General features: G+C 41.4%; 1 protein-coding gene and 1 long non-coding RNA gene across 2 annotated transcripts in view; both read left to right on the forward strand.

Annotated features, from left to right (window-relative positions):
* LOC311029360 overlaps nucleotides 1-25,685 on the forward strand; it is a 200,993-nt gene that overhangs the window by 56,591 nt on the left and 118,717 nt on the right. The window lies entirely within an intron of this gene.
* The window catches only part of megf10 (multiple EGF-like-domains 10), a 96,830-nt gene continuing 71,930 nt past the window's right edge, over nucleotides 786-25,685 (forward strand). The window contains exons 1-2 of the mRNA XM_084034431.1: nucleotides 786-806; nucleotides 24,021-24,156. Of these exons, the coding sequence (XP_083890557.1) occupies nucleotides 24,038-24,156 (119 nt within the window). The 5' untranslated portion in view covers nucleotides 786-806; nucleotides 24,021-24,037. The remainder of the gene's footprint in view (nucleotides 807-24,020; nucleotides 24,157-25,685) is intronic.

Consider the following 25,685-nt stretch of genomic DNA (forward strand, 5'->3'; position numbering starts at 1 on the left):
AAATCCATTCTTTTACCATTATTATCAATATAAATGAATCCACTGCCAAATATAGTAGCTCGTTAAAACTCGAATGGGAGATTTCACTGGGGCACGGCAGATCAATACTGGGGCACGTGCCCCAGTAAAAGGTGTCTAGCGACGCCCATGGTACGTATGCGTATTTGTACTTATCTGGTTTTGTTTGTCTGATTTTAGGAAATGAAAACCAGGGTTTGGCATCTATAAGCTCTGCTGTTAACGAAACCCTTTTAGATCAGCCTATTTCATTTTTTCTTGTAACGATTGTGACGATTTCTGCTGCTGCTCATCAAAATAAAATCCCTCATTCATTAATTTGCTATAAAGTGCTTCTTGTGGAGGATAGGGCTTGCATTGTTGGGAAATGTAGAAACACAAGACCTAATTTTGAAAATGTCCTAGAAATGTGGGAACATAGGGACTCATTTTGAGAAGAATCTTAGTAATATGGGAACAGGGCTGTGGTATCATGGGGCCTATTTTTCAGTTCTTAGAAATGTGGGAGCATTGGGCTGACCCCTACTAGACTACTACCACATGAGTGGAAGCTGCAGGGCTGTTCCAGTCGTCATTGGTGGAGGGCCCGGTGACGTCACGGGAGCAGTCCGGTCAGTGTTTTGGTGAACCGTGAAAGTTTGTCAGTTTGGATGAGACTGCTCTAACTGTACGGTGCGTTCACTGACTACAGTTAATGGGCTTCCAGCAGGACAACGCTGTTTTGTTTCACTGTTAACTCCTGGATTTATCCGCCGCAGCGACACATGCGGAGCAGCGTCCTCTCTCAGGTAACGTACGCTTCATTTCATGTCTGTGTGTCGCTGCGTGTGTTAAAGCCATCAGCGCTTCGGTGTGTGAGTGAGTGGAGAGCAGCCGTGAATCAAATCTGACGTTTAGCCATCCCTAAAGCAGCCAGCGAGGAGAATACTCATCTATACACAGACAGCTCTACTGGAGATGGAGTGTGTTGACCTGTTAAAGTAAATGCAGCTCTCTAACCCGCGGGTGCGTGCGCGCGTGCGCGTGCAGGTGTGACGGACTACGGTGAAGTAGGACAGTTCCTTCTCGTCATGTGCGTCGGTGTCGTTTTATCTTGTTTGACTGACGTGTATAAAAGCTACAGCGGCGCAGTGATCTTACTATCGGTGAGAAGTCTGAGTGAGAGGAGTTGTGTTGTCGTGAACATGAACTGTATCAGAGGAACAATTCTTTTTCTTTCCTTTCTCTCTTCATCCATACGGAACCCTGACAGTGTTGTAATGTGGACGGTGTAGTGTGAGGCGTGCAGTGTCTCCGTCTATTTCATGGTGTGTTTGTCTTTTTACTTACTGTTTTATTTTCGATCAGTTTGTCAATTTAAGGGTGCCTTTTAACATCTGGCTAGGGACAACAGATGAAATTAGCATTTGCAGCTAACTGTCTTATTTAGAGCAATCAACTTGTTTGATGATCAATGAGCATCGTCCCTCTTAACTAACTAAATAAATAGGCTACATCTCAATTAACATTTCAGTGAAGGATATTGAATACAGTGTTTTGAAACGTAGTGAAATGTAACATTTCAAAGGCTTACCATGGAATAGGCTTTAAAAAAACATATTATTGTTGTTATATTATTAGGAAACAATGAGTGGCTGGATATATAACTGAATATTCCTGTGGATTATTGTGCCGAGCAAAGGAGCTGATAGCTTCTTAACCTTTAACCATTATACCAGGCCACCTTATCACCCACTATGATTATCACAACCAAAATATTTGCGATTCATGATATTATCCTGATAATCATCACAATATGCTTAAAACTGACTTGCCCTTACATTGTAATCATAAATCAGAATGTCTCTCTGCATTCATAAATTATTTTTCAAAATTGGCAACATTGTTGGGACAGTTTTTTTATTATATGATACAGTACTTCCTGTTTTTTTTAAATTGGGCTGTAATTTCCACGTGTCTACTATGATAGCAATTAGAAGGCATTTTCAAGTCAGTCATGACGATATTCATGATTATCTTGAATTGAACTTATTGTGAGTGTTTATCCTGATCACGATACAGTCTTATGTGGTTCCATCCCTATCCACATGCAGTTTAATAATGCCAGGAATAACTGGTAGAAATATTGATCATTGTATAATTCATGGAACAATTAAAACGGGATCAAAAATGATTTGGTAACACTTTCTATGAAGGTCATGTAGCCTATATAATGCATCAAAAGCACATTTATAACACATTATGCCGTATTTATAAGGCTTTATAAAAGTTGTTATAACTTATAATACTTTACTTATTACTTACTTGTTATAAGGTGTCATGCATGATTCTAAAAATGTATAACAACTTTTATAAAGCCTTATAAATGCATTATAATGTGTTATAAATGTGCTTCATAGAAAGTGTTACCCAAGTCTCAAATACATACTTTAACGTGATGTGAAAGCTTTATGAAAATATCAAGTTGTATGTGTAGTGAATTTTCCGTGAGGCGCTATTACATACAAACTCAATGCAACTGACTTTGTTTGTAAAATAATACATGTTTTGTTAGAATTGTTGTGATCCTGAGTCTTTTTTAGTAACGACTAGAACACATTGTCATTGATTTTAAAAGAAATATACAACTCAAACAAAAACAATCATCTGTTGGAGTGAACTGGTGCCATGGAAACATCCTGTCTGCCCTTTCCCCAGTGAAAGTGAGGGAAAGTCCGTTCTTCAGTGCAGGAGATGCACAGCTGACTGTGACGAAAGTCAAAACACACACACACACACACACACACACACACACACACACACACACACACACACACACACACACACACACACACACACTAGCAGCAGCTGTGCTTTTGCAGAAGCTTCAGTTAGTCAACCAGGACTCCATCTTCCCACTGTCATCACAAATACATGAGGAGTGTTTCCCACATGTTGCCTGTTTGTTTGCTGTCAACCTTAAGTTTCCCGGCCAGGGAGCTTGTTTTCAGTCTAAGCTGGACTTTGTCAGGCGTGCCAGACATCCATTCTAGTCAGCTGTAAGCCTTCCTCATCAGCTTCAGCTGTTGTTTTGTCAGGCACAACCAAAGAACCACGATGGGAGAGTGCTGCGTTTGCCCACTTCGTCCCTGAAGGGGCCTCAAACACAAACGAACACAGATGAACGGCACAATATGTTGTTAAAAGGCATAATATAAGGAATAATTTTAAATCTCTCTTAGCTTTAGCCTGATGTCAGACAATACAGATTGTCAACACTCCCACTGTTTTACATCTTCAGTCTGACATTAGCCGTGTCCCAATCCCATTCATTAGAGGAGCATTTGAATGTGTCAAACCGGCCGTGACAAGGCTGTCCCGTTTCAAAGACTCTTTCAAATCCAACTGATAGATCCTTCACGGACCAATTTATTATGAAGATTCATTGCACATCAGTGATGGTTGGATTTGAATCGGATATGATCTGACCTGAAAGCATATCCTCCATCATAATCTAGAATATACAGTAGAAACAGAGATGTTGGCTCCACACTATTAGATGACATGAACATTTCATGCCATGATTATACTATCCAAAATAATTGTGATTCACGATATTTCACCGTTTACTATCAAAATATTCTTGAAATGCAAAATGGCACCAAAATGGGAAACCAATTTGGTAAGAAACAAATAGTTTTATTGTATCACAGATTTGACACCAGAAACCCTAAACATCTTAAAAAAGAAAGCATAAATCATCAGGTTTAATTCTAATTCCCCAGGGCCCTCACTGGCTTGATCATCATCATGTCATCAAGAAATCATATTTCATGTTACGATAGCAGATGCATCCATGCCAGTGGAGGATTTAAAGGTAATCTTATCTTAACCAAGCATAGAAATAGTTAAAATCAATTGATTCTTGCCCAGATTTAGACATTACCTTTAAAGTGAATTTTAGTGAACCTTCAGACCTTTCAGTGTCTTCGGAACAGTCATAATTTAAGCTGTTACATTTTATATATATATTTATATATACACATAACATTTTAGGATGCTTTCATTGTCCAACATAGTTGCAATAATTATACACTATTGGTCGTTTCCAATTGAATGTATTGTCATTGTACAGCAGCTTTGCCATCATTCTCCCTCCATGTGTCAAATACTTCAGTTTGCCCAGAGCTGCAAAGCCTCAAACTCAACATTCCCTCAAGCATCACTCCGAAAGAAGCTGTTCTGAAGTCTGCTGGTTCATCAGCTGATTCATGTGTGTCTCTTGCCAGAATGCAGCAGGCCATGTCTGGGAGGGCCTTGTCACCAAAATCCCTGATGCTAGTATTATGCTAGTACATAGTACAGTGCCATGCTGCTCACCTCTCCAGCCTTTAGCTTTCATAGGGACTAGTTTAACATAACCCTTGGTCTTGCCTTGGTGGCTTTGTTATGTTGCTCAGAAATGTGGTCTTTATGTGAAGTGGACCTAAAATACCTAAAAAATACAAACTTCAATAGTGTGATTGTGTAAAACTGTATTTTACAGTTCTTTAATACATCAAGTCAGGCGGCTTTTTGCCTTTATTCTTTTATGGTCCTTTGTTCATTGTTTACTTGTATTGGTAACAGAACAGCCTTTTATAAGACCGTTAATTAGTATTTAGTCATGTCTCACTGTTTGAGAATCAACTGTGAAGGTTGAAAGGAAGACTTGAGACATAAATTCAGTCACTTTACGCCTTTCCATATTCTGAACCCATCGGGGTAAAAGCTGTTTTCCCAGTAAAATGTTCTTAGAAATGAAATACTTAATACTTGTATGATGTAATCAACCATGTCTTCTGTATGTCGCCATTTTGGGTGATTCTTTGATATTATTTTGACATGCTGTTAAGGGATGGGTGATATGGCCTAAAATCCATATATATATGCAGCCTCTTGTAGGGTTGTCAAAAGTATCGAAACTCAAAAAAGTATCGATACTAAAATGTTGTATCTGGATACGATACTCATTTTCAAAAGTATCGAATAATTCTGTGCACTTTTCAGTTTCAGACTTTTTTTGTAACAGGTGCAGCTGCTGAGAATACAGCATTTCAACAGTGTAATGTTCATGTTAACTGGTTTGGCTAGTGTCATTTAGTTTATTGTTCTGTATATAAAGCATAGCCAAGGAAGGAACACTTAAGTTAATTTAGTTTTTATCAGGCTTGCCTAATATTTACAACCTCAAAATATTGTTCCAATTGTTATTGTTTATTTTATTTATTTATTTTTTGCACTACCTCAGACCTGAAACTTGTTATTTTTGCATTTTTTTTGTTAATAAAAATATTTATTTAAAAAATTTTTCATCCTTGTGGTATCGAAAATGGTATCGAGTATCGAATATTTTCCTGAGTATCGGTATCGAGTTGAAAATTTTAGTATCGTGACAACCCTAGCCTCTTGCGATAATGATACATAGTACGATATATAAATTATAATAGAACCATTTCAGAACAGGTTACATAGACCCACCCTAAGGAAAGCCAACCTGCTAAATGTATTTAAAAAAGAAAGAAAGAAAGATTTATTTTATCTGTTTCTGAGCCTATGCTCTTTAACATTGTGCATCGTTTGTAACTTCATTGCAATTTAATTCAATATACTGTCGTTCTAATTTCCATAACCATTGTGTTATGATGATGTTGATTTTACGCGGCAGAAAATACAACATTTATGTCAAAATCATGCTTTCTGTTCCTGTCACAGTGCTCTCAAGTTTTTAACTTAGTTCAGAGTGAGATTTTGGCTGAAGGTACGTGTCCACAGGCAGCGTTATTTCCACACTTCCCATACATTGTATTTGAAGAAGCCGTGCAATGCCTTCGGGTCGTGGCGAGTTTCAGAGACACGTTTTTTTCCCCCTTCTTTTTGAGGGGGGGATTGGGGGTGCATCAACCTGGTTGGGACGTAGAAGGGGGTGCGCTGCAAAAACAGTTTGGGAACCGCTGCGATAGAGCATAGAATTAAAATCTCTTATCGTGGGCCATTTTTTATCGTTTATATCGTATATCGTTATATCGCATTACTAATGCTGTTTACTTTTTCAGGATGTGATATATTCTCTCTTATACGTTAATGTGTATATCGGAGGTTACTTGTTAACTTTTTAACTGTATTTTCTTTTCTTTTTTAGCCCAGTTTCAAACATATGTTTTACATTTGTATTCAACATTTCAAACCTTTAGGCCGGCAAGTAATATCCTGTGTTGAGGTTTCAGAAAGTAACTTCTGCATCAGAGTTTTCTCTACTGTACTCTCGACTGTGAGGCCACTTTGTTTCCCTTTTTTGCTGTTTTGTTCAAGTAAGGTCCAGCTTGTTTCTGGTTTAAATATTGTATATTGTACGCAACAGTTATTCATATTGTTAATCCCCAACTGCTAGAATTATTTTCACATAGAGTAGACGATAGATAGATTTTTTTTTATCATCTGAGCCACTGTCATTGAGTTTGGAAAAGGGCAGGTCCTTTAAAAAAAAATCCTTTGCAGGATTTGGATGAACCACCCGTCAATCAAATTCTTACCAGTCAGTCATTTTTTCCATTAAAGAAAGCTTACGCACACACACACACACACACACACACACACACACACACACACACACACACACACACACGCACACACCCCTAAACCTAAATGCCCAGAGCTGCCAGTAACTCCTCACAGGACACTGACCTCTGCACCCCTGCTGTGCAAGGGGAGGGGCGCGTAATTCCGGCAACACAGATTACTGAAATGATGCCTGTGCACGGCTTTGAAGAGCCACCTTCACACACATATCAGCCCAAACAACTCTCCGATCACTTAGCTATCTACAATCCGAAGAAAAAATGAGTATGGAACCAGCAATAGACCCTGTTACAGTAGTAGTATTAACATTATTAGTAGTATTAACAGTAGTAGTATTAACGGTAGTAATAATACTAACAGTAGCAGTATTAACATTATTAGTAGTATTAACAGTAGTAATATTAGCAGTAGTAGTATTAACAGTAGTATTATTAACATTATTAGTAGTATTAACAGTAGGAAAAATATTAAGAGTAGTAGTATTAACAGTGGTAGTATTAACATTATTAGTAGTATTAACAGTAGTAGTATTAACGGTAGTAATAATATTAACATTAGTAGTATTAACATTATTAGTAGTATTAACAGTAGTAGTATTAACTGTAGTAATAATATTAACAGTAGTAGTCTTAACAGTAGTAGTATTAACATTATTAGTAGTATTAACAGTAGTAGTAGTATTAACAGTAGTAATATTAACAGTAGTAGTATTAACAGTAGTAGTAGCATTAACAGTAGAAGTATTAACAATAGTAATTATACTAACAGTAGTAGTAGTAGTATTAACAGTAGTAGTATTAACGGTAGTAATAATATTAACAGTGGTAGCATTAACATTATTAGTAGTATTAACAGTAGTAGTATTAACGGTAGTAATAATATTAACAGTAGTAGTATTAACATTATTAGTAGTATTAACAGTAGTAGTAGTATTAACAGTAGTGATATTAACAGTAGTAGCATTAACAGTAGTAGTAGTATTAACAGTAGAAGTATTAACAATAGTAATAGTACTAACAGTAGTAGTATTAACAGTAATGATACTAACAGTAGAAGTAGTATTAACAGTAGTAATAAAACTAACAGTAGTAGTAGTAGTAGTAGTATTAACAGTAATAATACTAGTAGTAGTATTAACAGTAGTAGTATTAACGGTAGTAATAACAGTAGTATTCCATGGTAACAGCCACGTTTAGATGGATGCATCTCCATCATGTCCCTGTAGTCCAGAAAGCAGTCAATGTTTAGCAGCATCACAGCAGCCCAAGACCAGTGACCTACTGGTTGAATCAGTGGGTCATTGGTTTACTGGTTAAACCAGTGGGTCCCTCTGGGATCCACTGCAGAGTTGCTGCAGGGGGTCCCCAAAATTATTTCATCCCAAACTTTTTTTAAAAATATGTCCAAAAATACACTTAAACATGAATACAACCTATAATAAGCAAATGTTAATGTTCCTATTTGTTAAATATGTTATGTTGTGAAATTGTGATGTAGAAATGCCAATATTGAATTAAAATATGTTCTATAAATATATGAATCTGTCAACAATTATTATTTTAATGGCTTAGCATTGTATACATCCATCCTTACATAGTACTGTTATACATGGCACTATAGGCTGCATTACACATTACTATTGGCCAGTTTAATAAGGAACACAGTTTTATATGATGTGTGGTCACTGGTCTATGACTTGATGCTCATAATGTTTGGCTGGTGTAACGTTCCACAACATTATGCATGTACATATGAACTCTACCCACTCACTAATGGTACACATCTGGGAAGTCAATTTATTTGGGTTTCCTTCACCATCTTTGGAGCACTCTGCTGTACTTCTGGACACTTGTGTATGTCATCATTGTCAAACTGTAAAAGGCTGTATAAAGGTCATGCATCTGTACATCTCATTTTAACTCATTTGAGAATAGAGGGCCCAAAAATTGCCTTTGTTCCATGACTTGAGTGCAGCCTTTGTGTGGCTCTGGAGGGACTTCAGACAGGGCTTGCTTCCTTGCAGGCCTTTGTGAGGGGAGAGAGGCGTCAATACTGTGCTGCCTGAAACCGTGTCTCAGAGCTGTGCAGCCCTGCCTAATCCGCTCCATTAGGGGTTGTGTGTCTGGAGCCCTTTCACACACACAGCGTGGCCCTTGTTTGTGCAGCAGTGCAGTTGTCTTGCAGCTGTGCCCGCTCTTTGCTCTGTGAAACCAGAGAGGACCGGCCCCGCTGCCCATAAACTGCCTGCTCACATACACTGTCAGCAGCTACTGGAGACATGCTGCAGTCTTCCTCAAGCAGCAAAGGAGGCTCACCAAAAGACAAAGGGCTGACCTCGCTGGCCTACAGAAGGTTAGACTGCTCATCAAGCAGCTGGAGTAATAAAGTATCATGTGCTGAAGCCCCCAGCTGTTTCTGTGCCAGTAAGGAAAAGAACAGACGTGTTTAATGTGGACACGCTGACAAATAGATACTTTTACACTTTGGATTCGATTTGAGCACCTTTTTTAGTCCGGCTCACATAATCTTAACAGTGTACATGGAAATTGATGTATCATGATACTTGAAAGAGTTCTTGGTGGCTTGAATCGTTCCTGGGGTGTATACTGTGATATACAGACAGTGAAGTGGTTCCTTCTTCGTTTCCTGGTGGAGTTAAGCCATGCGGAGCCGATAGTGCCAACTGACCAAACTAGGCAACTGATTTGCACCATACCAGTTGATGGAAACATGCTTTACTTGCATTTCTTTTTCTGCAACATTTCAAAAGGTCAATAAAAATACAGTTGAATGGAAGCCTGCAAAAAAAGAAAAAGAAGAAAAAGAAGAGCAACACATGCGTTGGAGGGATATGGGTGCTAGAGCCAGAAATGAAATTGTCACAAAATGCAATCTTTTGTTTTCGTGGACACAACTTTTTTTCCGCTTCATTCAGCACGAAAACAACGTCAAAGTCATCCTTGTTCGTAGGGACACACAGATGAAACACATCCATGTGACTTTGCAACATCCAGAGCAAGAGTGTTGGCCCCAAGCCTCAAAGTATCCCACCATCTATATTGAAAAGCAGTGTACAACTGATAGTCAACCAAGCATTATATCCCATCATGCATTGCTCTGAGGAAGACTGACAGACGGACGAGAGTAGAGAGAGCAGAGTAATGGAGACAAATCCATGAAAATAATATATTCAATATGAATAGAGCATCAGGACACAAACAAAAAAAAGGTTTACTTTGGTTCATTTATTCATTTGGGGAAATGCAATCATTGCCTCCACATTGAAGATGACAGTGTATACTCTCTCTTTCTCTCCTTCCCTTCTCACCTTTCACAATCAAAGCCCTCGACATATACACAGCCTCAAATACATTAAATTACATTTTACTAGTGGTGGGCTGCTATTGGCGTTAACGTGCTGCGTTAACGTGCTGCGTTAATGCGAGACTCTTATCGGCAATAAAAAAAATATCGCCGTTAATCTATTCTCAAAGATTGGGTTGGGAACTGGGTCTATACTAAGCAAGCTATGATGACTTTCACTTTCATTTTAGCGCGGATGTATACCTGGCCGAATTGCACTGTAGGGGGCGAGAACGTGTCAGACTTGGTACCTGTGTATACCTACTGTGAAATTACCACATCAAACATCACGTGCTGACATTCAGACTGATCTCATGAAGTGGCGTATGTATGACACGCCAACACGTTTGCCATTATGGCGTGTTATCACTACGCACAATCGCCTTTTCGCATGTTTATCAACGCCCAACCCTAACCATGTGATGGGTCGTTTCGCTAGAGGGCGCTGACAAACACGCGGATGTGATGGGTCGTTTCACTCAGAATGTACACATACACGCGGATAGCACGAATTGCGTACTTCCTGTGGCGTGTATATTTACGAAAAGTCATGATGCCACGTTGTGACATGGATGCAGCTATGAAGCCGCCGGGTTTGCTTCAGGGAAAATTTATTTTTAAAAAGTTTCCCAATGGAAACCTCGACAAGACTAAGATTGTTTGCACCTTGTGCAATGCGGAATTAGTTAGCTAGTCATTATTTAGGTAGCACACACATATTATGAATGCCTTCGGCAGAATTCAATTGAGCCATTTTAATCTAGATTAATCTAGATTAATTCCAAAATTACAGTGAGATTAATCTAGATTAAAAGAAATCTATGCCCACCACTACATTTTATTTATAGTGTCATATCAAAACAGAAGTTATCTCAGGACACTTTACACATTGAGCAGAACTATGTGACCAACCATGGCAAAACCAGGAACAAGTCGGCCTCGGGGCATTTTGAGTTATTCACAGATTGTGAAAGTGTGGTGATAATATTTGATGAAGTTGTGGCCATTTGAATCTATGCTTCTCTGAAAACCGTTCACTGAGAAAACTGGCCTGAAAGATTTGCAAATCTCACCTCACCTGGCCAGAAAGGAAACACAATGGTGCTCATTTGCATCTCATTCAGATAAGCCCTCCCCCCTACAGATGTCACTCAGTGATGTCTGGTATCTGTGAGGCCCCGTACACATGAAGCAAAACAAACTTTTTTTCTCAGTTTTGCCTTGGCATCGTTTCAAGAAAATCTGCGTCCAGACGAATCCACTGAAAACGACTCAGCGCTGTAGTACATATTCCAGGCCCTTATGCGGCGCTGTTTCTGCTACAAAAATGCAGAAGAAGAGACGAAGCGTGACCGGATGTTTGCCGTTGCTATGGCAACACGTGAGAGTTACGGCTAATCTCCGCCCGACCACCCGATCAATAAACACCCATAAGATGACAATTTGGCCCGTATAAATAAAACCAACAATAAGCACCAACAGCCGTCACCCTAAGGACCTTGATGAGGCGTTGTCACACGTTGGGATGGATTAATTAGACAAATAAATGCCTACATTCATGGGAAGTTAGCAAGCGGTTGTTTGTTACCATCGTAATAAAGTAGCATATCTGCGACTTTTTTCCCGGAATATCGCCCCCCTCTCTCGGCTCCGTTTTTTTTTTCATACAGCGGCCCTGATACGCCGTCGTACAGACGAGCAGAATATCTGCTACGAGCACGGAGGCCGCCGTTATTGTTGTTGTTACGAGACGTCGCGGGGGAAGAAGTCAGGGTCGAGGAGCGGGGCGATGACATCAGCGTTTTCGTTTTCGCCGTCCACACGAAAACGATCACGAAATGGAGGGGGGCCGTTTTTTTCTTTTCCACCCTGAGAGCTGGTTTCAAAAAAGTGCGTTTTCACGCCGCGGAAACGCCGGATCCGTCTGGACGGCAGGGCGAAACGCACAAGACTTCTGCGTAACTTACGCACTGAAAACGTTTTCGTGTGGACAGGCCCAAGTTATGCTTCCGCGTCGACACAACGCAAGGGGACTTGCGGACCCCTTACGTCCTTGCGGACCCCCCTTACGTCCAACGCAAGGGCCTGACGTGCACCTCCCAAAAAGCCTAGACGCGCGTCGAGGCGACGCAACACCAACGCAGCGGCATTGGCTGTGATTGGTCCGCTAACTACATCCGCTGGAGACCGCTATCCGGTTTCCACTCATAAACACCGCCATTTAAACTTTTAAAAGGCTACTTTTATTGTTTTCACCTCGTTTTATTGTTTGCACCTTGTCGCTTTTGCACAAAGAAATAAAACACCAAGTTCTGAAAAATAATGGATGTTTAAAGCCGGAAAGTAAACAAATAGGCTATAACGAGGCTAACGACGATATACGTCAAGAGTCTCGGTCGGTCGGTCGGTCGGTCATTCTTTACAAAAAACATAGCGCCCTTTACCGGTGTGGCATTGAATTGCATTTCGACACGTAAACCCAACGCAGAACCATCAAGGTCTCCAAGCAACTGCGTGGCCGTTGCGTGGCCGTTGCGTGATCACTACGCGGAAGCATAATCAGGGCTTAAATTAAGTCTGCAGAGCACCGTCTAAGTAGCTAGTGTTAATGATTTAGCAACTAGCCTATTGTCCTCAGGTAGGCTAGTTGCTTAACCATTAGCATCACAGTCAATTCAAGCTACGCCAACAGGCCCCTTGGCACATTACTTTTAAATCAGATGCCCACATTACGAGCCAAAAACCTCCCATTACAGCTTAGTTTCGATGTGCATACAATTTTAAAACGACAATACTGAGCTAGCTTAGCTAGCTAAGCAAAGTAGATAACTGGGATGTTAACGGAAACTCACCCCATAATAAACTGAAAAGTATTCCTGCAGACTTCGTTGGCTCGTCTGTGGCTTTTTGGTGGATGCAGTCATCTCTGACGTAACTACTGTATGTCCTCTTTTGGCAGCTAAAGAATCCATCCGTATGCTGTACGTCTTCCAAGGAGAGAGTTCTCCTTTCTTCTTCCATAGCATTTGCAGTCAAAGTTATAGATTTCCTCCATTTTGCGGTCTTTATCCCGTTGAAATGTAACGTAGATATAGCGTCTGATATCTTCCGCTCCAACTAGCTGCGGCCGAGACGGGCGCTGTATAAGTAGCCATGTGTTTCGCTTCTAACGTGATTGGCCGAAAAAATAACAACAGCGCGTGAATGGCCAACGGTAATCAGTATGGAAATGAACTGCATCACCGTACATGCCCCTGCAGAGCCACCAGTGTTGTATAGTAACGAAGTAAAAATACTTCGTTACTTTACTTAAGTAGTATTTTTTTATATTTGTACTTTACTTTACTACTTCTATTTCTGACTACTTTTACTTTTACTTCACTACATTTTCCGAAAAAAATCAGTACTTTTACTCCGTTACATTTACCTGAGCATCCTCGTTACTCGTTACAAAATAAGAAGGAACGTGACAGCCAATGGACAATCTTTGTTTTGTTGTAGTGGGACTAGTAGCCAATGATGTTGGGAGATACAGACCGCAAGACGTTATCATTGGTTTACCCCGTTGTGCGGCGGATTAAATCAGCGGCCAAATTTCAAATTAATGGTCGCATTGTCATGCTAGTAGTAGTCTCAGACAAGTCGGGTCTCTAATGTTAGCCTACTTGAAGAGAAGGAGGAAGACAGAGAAGCAAAATGTCAGAGATGGAGGAGGTGACTGAATCGGTGACTGAACCTGCTGCTGAAACAACCAGCATAGTGTTACTGTCAATCAGGCCCGGAGTGGCTAATCGGGAGGACCGGGACAATTCCCGGTGGGCCGGTCTGACTTTTGGGCCGCGAGGGCCGGTGTTCAATTATTATTTTTATTTATTTTTGTGCCGGTGTTCAGTCATGGCACTGAGTGGAGTGGGTATCACGTGTATGCGTCGCGGGGATTCCCGCAGGTAAATAGACACAAGAACCCAGCCGAACTCTCGGCCCTGATGCCCCCAGACCATGGTGAAAAGCGCGGTCCTCACTAAAACACAGGCCCGCCCAGGTCCACAAGAGTCCACACAGGCGGACTCTCCGTCGAACGCGAAACGCCAAGACGCGCCGCACGCAAACCAGCCGGGAAACAGACAGCTAAACACGGCCGAACTATGGGCACTTGTGCCCCCAAGGCTGTGTGAAAAGCCCGTGCAGCTCACTTAAGCACCGGCCGGTCCAGGTCCGCGCCACGCCACAATTACGCACAGCGAAGCCGGACTTCTGCTCCGTCCGTACACACGTAAAACACTCGGATGCGTTGCGGGGATTCCCGCAGGTAAATAGACACAAGAACCCAGCCGAACTGTCGGGACTATCACCCTCAGAGCTGGCTGAAAAGCCCGCGGACATCGGTCAAACACCGGCCCGCCCAGGTCCACAAGAGTCCACACAGGCGGACTCTCCGTCGAACGCGAAACGCCAAGACGCGCCGCACGCAAACCAGCCGGGAAACAGACAGCTGAACACGGCCGAACTATGGGCACTTGTGGCCACAAGGCTGTGTGAAAATACACGGAATTACAAGGCTTTAGAGAACAGTGCGCTATTGTATGCTTAACATGTAAAGTTATAATTACATTATTTTAATATAATAGGTCGTGATCTAAAGTGGGCCGGTCTGAGGTATGAAACTCCAGGGCTGAAAATGAGTCCCACTCCGGCCCTGCTGTCAATAGACTTTAATGGTGAAGCAAAGAGTGTGTTGTTCCACGCAGTGAAACTATACAGTCGAGGATTACGTTTTTGTTTGTTTGTTTTTGTTTTTAATTGCCCCTCGGCCCCTGAGCGTCTCCGTGGTCTAACGTGAGTGGGCTTGGCCTCTGCTAGCCAAAAACTGAACTCCTGGGTTATTGAATGATCTGTCTGTCTTTTTCTGGTGTTATTGGAGACCGTACCTGTGTTTGGAGAGTCCGAGTTTTGATATAGCAAACCAGCTGATGATGACAGTCAGACTAATTTACATAGTGGTAGTGTTATTAATAAGTTAGCTTTTAAATCATGCAGCTGAAGTCGCTATGTTTAGTATTACCTGTGGCCACGAAGGAGTGTGTGAGTGGGCAAATTTCTGATTGCGTTTTATTAACAGTACTTTTTACTTTTGATACTTAAGTACAGTAAATACAAGCTACTTTTTTACTTTTACTCAAGTAATATTCTAGCAGGCAACTTTCACTTTTACTTGAGTAATTTTCCAGTAAGGTACTTTTACTTTTACTCAAGTATGGCTTTTGGGTACTTTATACAACACTGAGAGCCACAGACAACTGCAGATTGTTTCCGAAAATACAAATACAAAATGTATAATTTTACGGCAACCAATACTGTTATCTGAAACATGGAGTGGCTTCTTCATGATCTCAACTTGCATATTCTGCAAAAAAACTAAAATCACTCATTTTGAAAAAATGCAGTCGAATCCCTCGGGTTCCAACTGCATTTGGTGTTGGTAGTACTAGAGAAGTCACATTAGCAGTAGTGGTAGTATTAACAGAAGCAATAGTATCAACAGTAGTAGTCCATGGCAGCAGGCACAGCCACGCCGAGATAGATCCATCCCAACCATGAATGGTTGACCATGGCACGTTTTAATTGTGTGACAGCAGTGACGATATGGACAGCAGAGCAGAGAAAATATATTGAACTTCCTGGATAGTGAGTAAGGAGTGATTTAGGACACAACCCGAGTTTCATCAAAATCTGGTGCTACCTTTACCATAAACCGGCTGACCGAAATGGATCCCTCACCTCACTACCTGGCTAATGAAAGCAGAATTGTTCCATTTGATGGAATGCAGCTGCAACAAACAGTTTCTTGTTTTTTTAATTGTGATTGTAGTTTTAATATGTAGTTTGATTTGTCTTTTCTTTCTTTTTCTTCTTTTATGCATTTGCATCTTGTGTTTTGTTTTGAAAATAAATGAATTGGGTCTGGACTGTAGAAGCTCTGCTCCTGTGAGTCTGGGCCTCATATAGGTCTTCCCTATCCTTCCTTAAGACACTTTGAAATACCTAAATTACACCAGAGCACTGTGGCGCCACCCAATGAATTCTGTCATTGTGAAGGAAATACCACAGCTGTGTAGGAGAGAACTGGCTATCTTCATATTTGTGGTTTCACAACAGCCGGGAAAGATGGAGCTGTGTTAAATGCTGTTGATTATAAGACCAAGATTAGTTTGAATCAATTTAATCAAACATTTATGTTGCTGGACTTAAGACTAGACCACTTTGGAAATGTAAGTTTCCCATTTAATGTGAGTGTCTACCTACCTACCTACCTACCTACCTACCTACCTACCTACCTACCTACCTACCTACCTACCTACCTACTTACCTACCTACCTACCTACCTACCTACCTACCTACCTACCTACCTACCTACCTATGTACCTACGTACCTATGTACCTACCTACCTACCTACCTACCTACCTACCTACCTACCTACCTATCTATTTATATGAATCTGTACTAACATGCTAAATTGTTCACAATGATAATGTTAGCATTCTGATGTTTAGCAGACCAACATATGCATTACCATCAGCACGCTTGATTTGCTTATTAGCAGGAAAGGGGAATGCCTTTAGATTTTCTAGTACAGTATTTGGTAATATTATTGTAAGTATTGGAAAATATTTTGACCTGATGATGCTAAAAATGAATATGGATCATGAAAGTCATTTCAATCCCCACTACAGCAGGTGATTAAAAGGGCCCAGAACATCACTGTGTTTTAGTCTGAACACAGGACTGACCCGACTGACCAACGGTGTTGAGTCATACTTCGGATCAATCTAATAGTAGCAACAGACAGACAGGAGATGATAGCTCAGATTACATTCAGACATTAAAACATTCAGTTAGTCAGCCTTTCATTAAGTCAGTTGTAAACGGTTGTTTTCTCCAATTTAAGTAAATATAAACTGTTACTAATGAATTAGATAGTCACAAGTTATTTGCCCAAAAGCCATGTGTGTTGTGGTGCTGGTTTGTTGCCAAAGATCATTTCTGAGTTAAAACCTTCTGCAGCTGATAAAGAGACATCAGAGAGAGGATATCTCAGTTCAATCTGAGTTTTAGTTTGAGTTCTTTCTAACTTCTGTTCCAGACGTTGAAAGCTGCATAATGGATTAATTAGGGATTTTGACAAAGATTCACTGGTCATGTTTTAAATGTTAAAAAGTTCATTTTAAGGCAAGGCAAGGCAAGGCAAGGCAACTTTATTTGTATAGCACATTTCATACACAAGGCAGACTCAAAGTGCTTCACATCATACAACAAAGTAAAAAAAAATAGAAGAATTAAAAGAAAATAAAGGCAAAATTAAAAATGCATTACAGAAAGAAAAGGAGAATAAAAACATATTTGCAATAATTAAAAACAGTGCAGACATTAAAAGATTTAGCAGAAAGCTATGGTGAACATAAAAGTTTTCAGTCTAGTTTTAAAAATGGTCAGAGTTGGGGAAAGTCTTACATCTTCAGGAATTTTATTCCAGCCATTTGTTGCATAGTGACTAAATGATGCTCTCTCGTGATTGTTGTTTACTCTGGGAATCACTAACAGATTGGTCTCAGAAGATCTTAGTGGTCTAGAAGGCTTATGTAGTGGGAGCATATCAGTGATATACTTCGGCCCTAGACCATGTAGTGATTTATATGTGAGCAGGAGGATTTTGAAATCAATTCTCTTACATACAGGGAGCCAATGTAAGGATTTAAGAATTGGTGTAATGTGCTCACATTTTTTGGTCTTTGTAAGAACTCTAGCAGCAGCATTCTGAACAAGCTGTAGCTGCCTGACAGTTTTTCTCGGAAGACCTGCAAGGAGACCATTACAGTAGTCTAGCCTACTAGTAATAAAGGCATGTACAAGTTTTTCTAACGGTGCGTACCCACCAAACGCGATGAACGCGATTGAAACGCGCGACAAATGAAATCGCGTCGCGCTAGACGCTCCAGTTTTGACGCCGGTCCAATATGCCAAAAAACGCCTCATCGCGGCATCGCGTCATCGCGTCGCGCGACGAGCCTGCCCAAACAACAACATTTCTTCCGCCATTTCATTCTCTCGTCGATCATGGCTGAGATAACCACCATCGCTGCACTGTATCTACTCTGGAGAAGTTCCCAGCTTCGTCTGCGGGCTAGGCGCCGACGTCGGTTCTGGGTGCATGCTACCCTACGGAGGCGGCGTGAGCTCGGCGAGTTCCACCGTCTCCTGCAGGAGCTGCGCCTGGACGACGGCCGGTTCCAGCGGTACTTCAGGCTGACTGTTGCCCAGTTTGGAGCGGCAAGCCGGCAAAAAGTCCGTACGACAGCACGTCGGTGACGATCTCAACGCTGATAGGCTGTCGCGGCGCGTCTTCACGCGAATTCGCCGCAAAAGTTCAATTATTTCAACTCGAGCGATGGCGCGATGAAGCGATGAAGCGATGGCGCGATGAAGCGATGAAGCGATTTTTCGCGTCCATCGCGTCCATCGCGCCGCGCTATCGCGTCCATCGCGTCGCCCGGCGCGATGAAGCGTCTAATCGCGTCTTTGCATTGACTTTACATGTAATCTTGTCGCGCGATGAAGTTTCATCGCGTTTGGTGGGTACGCCCCGTAAGTCTTGAGCTGACATGAGCCCTCTAAGTCTTGCTACATTTTTGAGGTGATAGTAGGCTGATTTTGTTACTGATTTAATGTGACTGTCGAAATGTAAATCAGAATCCATAATAACCCCAAGATTTCTGGCTTTGTTTGAGGTTTTCAGAGACAGAGAGTGAAGGTGTTGAATTACTTTAAACCTTTCTTTTTTAGCACCAAAAACAATTATCTCAGTTTTGTCCTCATTTAGTTGTAGGAAGTTTTGGCACATCCAGTCTTTGACTTGCTCAATGCACTGGCACAGAAGATCTATGGGGCGATAGTCGTTTGGTGATAGTGCTACATAGATTTGGGTGTCATCGGCATAGCGATGGTGGTCAATGTTATTATTTTGCATGATTTGTCCTAGTGGGAGCATGTAGATGTTGAATAAAGTCGGCCAATTATTTTACTTATGAAGGGTAGATTTGAAATTGGTCTGTAGTTGTTGATAATAGAGGCATCTAGGCTCCGCTTTTTTAGAAGAGGTTTAATGACTGCGGTTTTGAAGGCCTTTGGGAAATTGCCTGATTGAATGGAGTTATTAACTATTTGCAATACGTCTATTGATAGGCAGTCAAAAACATTCTTAAAAAAGTTGGTAGGTAAAGCATCAAGGCAGCAGGTGGATGATTTTAGATTTGTCACCGTTTCCACTAGAGTTTTAGAGTCTATGGCATTAAAGCTTGCCATCATTGCTGTGTTACTTTTGCCTGAACAGGGTGGTGAACTTTTTTGTTTGAGATATTGATGGCGCATCTGATGCCTTCAATTTTATTAGTATAAAAGAATGCAAACTCATTGCATTTCTGCGTGGAATGGAGTTTAGCTGGTATTTGTGTTGGGGGGTTGGTCAGTCTGTCAACAGTTGCAAATAGGGTTTTCGTCTTATTAGTGTTGTTGTATATGATATTGGAGAAGAATGTTTCTCTCGCACTTTTTAAGACTAAATTGTAGGCCCGGAGGCTCTCTTTATAGATGTCATGGTGAATATGAAGTTTAGTAAGCTTTTTAAGCTGATGAACGCACAATTTAAAAAGTGTTCTTTGCTTTTTATTAAAAAAAAAGTTTTACAGTCCTGAGCATATGTCCTTCCTTTAAAATGGCAGTCCGTAAGATTGTTTTTTTTTTTAAGATTATTTTTGGCTAGAGTGCCGTTCAAGCCTTTTTATTCATTTTTCAGACAGTTTGGAAACGGAGAGAGAGGGAGATTACATGCGGGAAATACGTCTTGGGCGGGAGTGCAACCCAGGACCACTGCGTCGAGGACATTAAGCCTCTGTACATGGGACGGCTGCCCTAACCACTGTGCCACCGACCGCCCCACAGTCCGTAAGATTTGAGTTGCTTCTAGCGGCCTCTCTGGCGGTAGATGGAACTGCAGGCGAGCCTCTGACCTCATCTCCCTCACCCAACAGTAGGGGGATTCGACTTGATGTAGCCGCCTGCAGTGCGCTACCTAACGTGATGTATTGTGGGTTGAAAGCGATGCATGATGGCTAGAATTGTGTCCGAATCACAGGGTCACAGGCTCACAGGGTCGCGACCACATCACATGACCCAAAACATTGCGGGAGCAAGTTTTTTAGAGCCGCTCCTTGCAGCGCTAGGCAGCGCGGTCGACGACGGCTGCAACCGGCTTGCCCACACCTCCACTACAGCGGAATGGTTCTCTATTGGTTAAAAGTTCAATGACGTGTTCAGGTCCGCACTCGGCGGCCACCTTGTGGTGAAATGATTTGCCTTTTTATTTTGGTCGCTTTGATCTTATGGCTTGATCTAAAGTTCTGTGCATTGTGCTGTGAGTAGGCCTATTTATATGATGTGAGGTCTGGTTAATACAAACATAGAATGATAATACAAATACTGAAAAAAAAAAATGTTTTCCTGTACATGGGATATCATTCATTTATTTTCACATGTTGCCTTTGTGTGTGTGTGTGTGTATGTATATATACCTGAAAACACGTCATTGAACTTTTAACCAATGTGTGTATATATATATCATAACATATCCTCTTTAGTTTAGTTTGCTGCTGTGTTCCACTTCGTCTGCAACTAAGAACACCATAGTCACGTTGACTTTGTTGTCCGACTTGACGGCGTTTGGCTACAGTCTCTTTTAGAGCCCGCCCCCTCAGACACCTGCAGCTCTCATCGGCGTGATAAGTCAAGTCATGTCTAAGCCAAGACCATCCTGAACAAGGCTTGACTGTCTCTCATCTGCGTGATGCCTTCAAATGCTCCACACTGAAAGGAGGTCCATGGTTTTCCCTCGTTGGCGGTCACTTTGCTTCTTGATGTCTTTCCTTCTTCACTTCCATTAGATTGTTGTTTCTTTTTCTTGGACTGGAAGTTGAATGGTCTTCTTTCTCTGCCTGTTGATCCTCTATTGTGAGTCAGCAGTAATGAAATGTACCTGGTCAAACACTTTAGACTAGAGGGAGCCTGACTCAGCAGTTGGAAGTTCCTGATTTCTGATAACAAGTAAACGCAGCATACTTCCGTGAGTAGCTCCACCTGCAGACCTAGTGGGAATGTGGCCACAGACACGGAGATCCTATTTCTGGACAAAGCAGCAACAAGCACTTTTATTATGGTCACATGATCAACCACCATTGTTTTAACTCACTCTTTGATAGATAGGAACTTAAAAGACAATTAAATAGATGGAAATATTACGGACTACAACTTTTAATTACGGATTACAACATGTGGAGAGGAAAAGAAACACTTAAAGCACCAACCAATGGTCACCATACTGGACTGCCTGAGCTACAGATAGTACATCGGTGTTCTGTGTTGATGTTTTTATCATTTAGAATTGTATTGCATTATGGGAAGGTTGCCTCATGACCAACCAATTCATTGTATGTAGAATAATAACATTACTATCATGAAAAACAACGACTGTTAGCAGCCACAAATCTTGCTCATGCCCAGTCTTGATGATCTCCAAAGGTCTTCATGGACTTTCTCCCACAGGACATTCATCCCTGTTTGTGTATTGTCCTGTGTTTGTTTGACCCATCCATCCACCAACAAGTGGACTCTCCCAACTCACTATTATACCAGGTAACTTTCATACCATATAACCTTAGCAGGTCTCCCTGGACCGTGGTGGAACCTGATCCGGACTGCACCGATGCTGTGGCCTTGTTTGACTATTACCTCTTGTATTTTTAAGGCGGCTGACTATTGATTAAAGAAATTGACTAAAATCGGCATCTCTACCATTACTAACTTGACTGGCTAACAGTCTGGCTCTGCTTTCTGCTCAACTACTGCTTTTTGCTCTACGGCGACATGGTTGGGATGGATCCATCTCGGTGTGACTGTGCCTGCTGCCATGGACTACTACTGTTGATACTATTGCTTTTGTTAATGCCACCACTACTGTTAATGCTACTACTAATATAATACTACCAACACTAAATGCAGTTGGAACCCAAGGGCCTGGGCTGCACCAGATTTCTGCCTAAAAGCCTATTAAGGCAGTTTTTTCTCGCCACTGTCACTGTAACGCTTGCCCCTGGGTAATGTTGGGACTTTGAAATTGTGTTGACTCTGAAAATCATGTGTGTTTTCTAGTCCTGCTCAATGTGTTAAGTGTCCTGAGATGACTTCTGTTGGGATATGACACTATAAATAAAATTGAATTGAATTCCATAACGATTTCTCCGACACATTCCACATAGCTGTGGTTCACAGACATGACCACATCTTTGAGCTAAATTACTCATTTAAAACACAAAAGTTGGGACTTGATGGATGACTTCACAGCCAAGACTTACTTAGTACACATAGTTTAATTGTTGTTGTTCATGATGCATTATAGGAAAAAAGGTTGTATGAAGAGGAAGATAGACCACACAGATAGACCACACTGTGAGGCAGGAGGGGAGGCCGAGGTGGTCCAGGTCCAGGAGACTGCTGTTTGTGCCACGGGTGAGACTAAAAGTAAAAATTGACATTTTGTCATGTCAGTCGTAAGTAGTCTGGCTTCTCCACAGTAGAAGGGTCTGACTACAGTATATCGCATCTCCGGGATCGTTAGTATGTAGAGTTTCATAGTTTGAAGCGTTGGACCAAGCTGCATTATTTGACGCATCCGAGTGAGAATGTGATGGTAACAGTGTTCTCATCTGTCAAATATGTCCGCTTCGTATCTGACAGAGCTGAAGGGACTTGTGCCGTGGTGTCAGATGCCAACATGCCTGACGAAACGCTGGTATTTGATGACCTGAATGAGGTGCACACCCTGTAAGCTGTTATTGGCTGGGGAGTACACCCTCATGTGGGGCTCAAAGAGACAATACAGGCAGAGGGCATTCTGGTTGTCTGGTTGGACATTCTGTCTAATTTCCAAGACTCTCCTTCAAATGCAGGCCAGAAATGCGGCCTTCTTTTCCAGGATTTGGAGGATCCAACTGATTAGCCCAAGATTCATTGCACACCGGTGACCATTTTAATCAACATGGTACCCGCAAGCTGATTAGTGAAAGATGCCACAAAACACACTCAAATGTATCATCCGGTGGTGAAACCTATCCTCCATCATTATATCAAATAAAAAGACCAAAATATGATCTCTGACACCATTTTAATCAAATAACTCTAGTTACCCGTTCTTCCTTGTCAACTGCAGGTGGTTGTTAGGTGATGAGCGCGGCAAAAGGGACGCAAACAGGAAATCGACTGTAGACTAGACCGTCTCGTTTCAAAGACCGCTTGGTTTGGGGTATAAAGGCCCAAAGATGGCAGACAACTACAGACACAACAACAAACTTCTCCTGTTTTTATTTCTTCTGCTTGTAATGGGAATTTTGGATGTTTGTACTTTATAATCAGAATATTTGTCAGGCCAGACGTCGATCCGCATTTCCTCATCTGACTGGTATGCTATGACGAAAATGAATGCCTGTTTGTAGATGATATGAACATGAGTGCCACATTGACATAAGATAATTTCAGGACTATGACGCCTGTGTTCTGTAAATCTTGACCTTGCCTGTACATCTTGTCTTTGTAAGATAGGACATGATCCGTCCTTTGTCCATGGTTCCTCCTCCTTAAAAGGGAGATTGTTGTTGGACTCAGGGTCGTTCCTGCTGATTCTGAACCTTTGCATCAGAAGGCAGGGGTGAACAGTACTTTCTTCTGCAGATGAGAATACTTAGTGGAATAAACCTCGGAGAAAAAGCTGATCCTGGTTGTTGATCTTTATTGGGCAGATTCATTTTTCCACAACATGCTTTAGTTGTTTCATTTCTGTTTGCTTATTTTCTTTTAATAGTTTGAGGTTGACTTTTTTTTATTTATTTTTGTTCTATTGTGAATATTTTGTGAGGGTTTACCTGTACTTCCCTTTCTGTAGGTGCAGCGCTGACTGAGATGGCCATGTCGCTGCTCTACCACAGGACAGTCATATTGGCTGTGGCCTTTAGTTTCCTGCCTTGCATCACTTCCTCCCTTAACCTGGAGGATCCCAATGTGTGCAGCCACTGGGAGAGGTGAGTCACGACGCAGCAGTCATGTCTTTAAAAGTCATTCACATCAGACATGTGTGTTGCAAAGACAAACGCAACCCCCCTGATTGAAGTTAATATGGGAGCTCATTCCGCCGGATGGCTCAAACAAACATGGGACTGTCATCCACTCTTCATGTGCCTTGTGAAACCAAGACTTATTTTAGTTTCACTAGTTTTGCTGTGTAACTTATGCACTTTCGTAACAGTTCCATTACACCCAAACTTTTCTTGAGCTTAAGTTTATTTTTTGCCTAAACCAAATAAAAGTAGTTTTATTAAGCAAATAAACAAAAAAAAAGTAAATCTACATTGGAAGTTTATTTGAAAAAACCCAACACCCTCAGCAAGCTGCATAGGATCGTGGTGAAAAAAAAAGTATAAGTATATTCAATTTTACTCCACTTGAGTGTACTTGCAGATACATTTATCAACAGTATACTTCAAGTGTGTTAATGATTAGTGTACTTGAAGTTTGCTGTCAAGGTTCAAGGTTCAAGGTTCAAGGTTCAAGGTGTCTTTATTATCCCCGAGGGGCAATTTGGTGTACAGCCGGCAGTAAAAGGCACAGCAAACACAAATATCCAACAAACAATAACAAACATAAAAAACACGATAAAAACAACAACACAAGCAACAAAAGAGAAAAACAAATCACAAATTCTTCTGGTCGTTGACCAGATTGACTGCAGCGGGCATGAGGGATTTTTTAAGTCTGTTGGTTTTGCCGAAAGGCAGCTTGTATCTGCGCCCTGATGGCAGCAACATAAATTCGCAGTGCAATGGATGTGATGGGTCGGCGATGATGGAGTGTGCTTTTTGAAACTACCCTGACTTTATAAAGGTTGTGAAGATTATTAAGTTCAGTGGCAGCAATCTTGCTGCACACTTTAACGATCCCCTGCAGCTGATTTTTTTGTTTCAGGGAAAGTGCGCCGTGCCAGCAGATAAAACCAAAGGTGAGGACAGATTCAATAAAACAGGAGTAAAACATTTTCATTAAAGTGGTGTCGACATTAAAACTGCGGAGCTTCCGATAAAAGTACATATGCTGGTGAGCTTTTTTGTACACAGCATCCACATGTGGCTCAAAGCATATTTTGCTGTCGATCACAGTACCTAGGTATTTATACTGCTGCACCACTTCAACAGGCTGATCATTCATTAAAACGGGGGAGATGACAGATGGGTTTTTCTAAAATCAATACACATCTCCTTAGTTTTAGCCACATTAATATTTAAAAAGGATGACTCACACCAGTTCATAAAATCACTCAGTACAGGACCATGTTCAGGGTCGTCACTGCTGAGGAGGGACACAATAACAGAGTCATCCGCAAATTTTAAAATGTGGCGCCTGTCATGTCGGCTTCGGTATTCATTGGTGTATAAAACAAATAAAAGGGGGGAGAGGACACAGCCCTGGGCGGATCCGGTGGAGGAGAAGAGGACATCAGATAAAACACCATTCACCCTCACCCGTTGTGACCTCACTGTTAAAAAGTCCATCAACC

Source organism: Eutrigla gurnardus (assembly GCF_963514095.1).
Source record: "Eutrigla gurnardus genome assembly, chromosome: 19".
NCBI classification, from domain to species: Eukaryota; Metazoa; Chordata; class Actinopteri; order Perciformes; family Triglidae; genus Eutrigla; species Eutrigla gurnardus.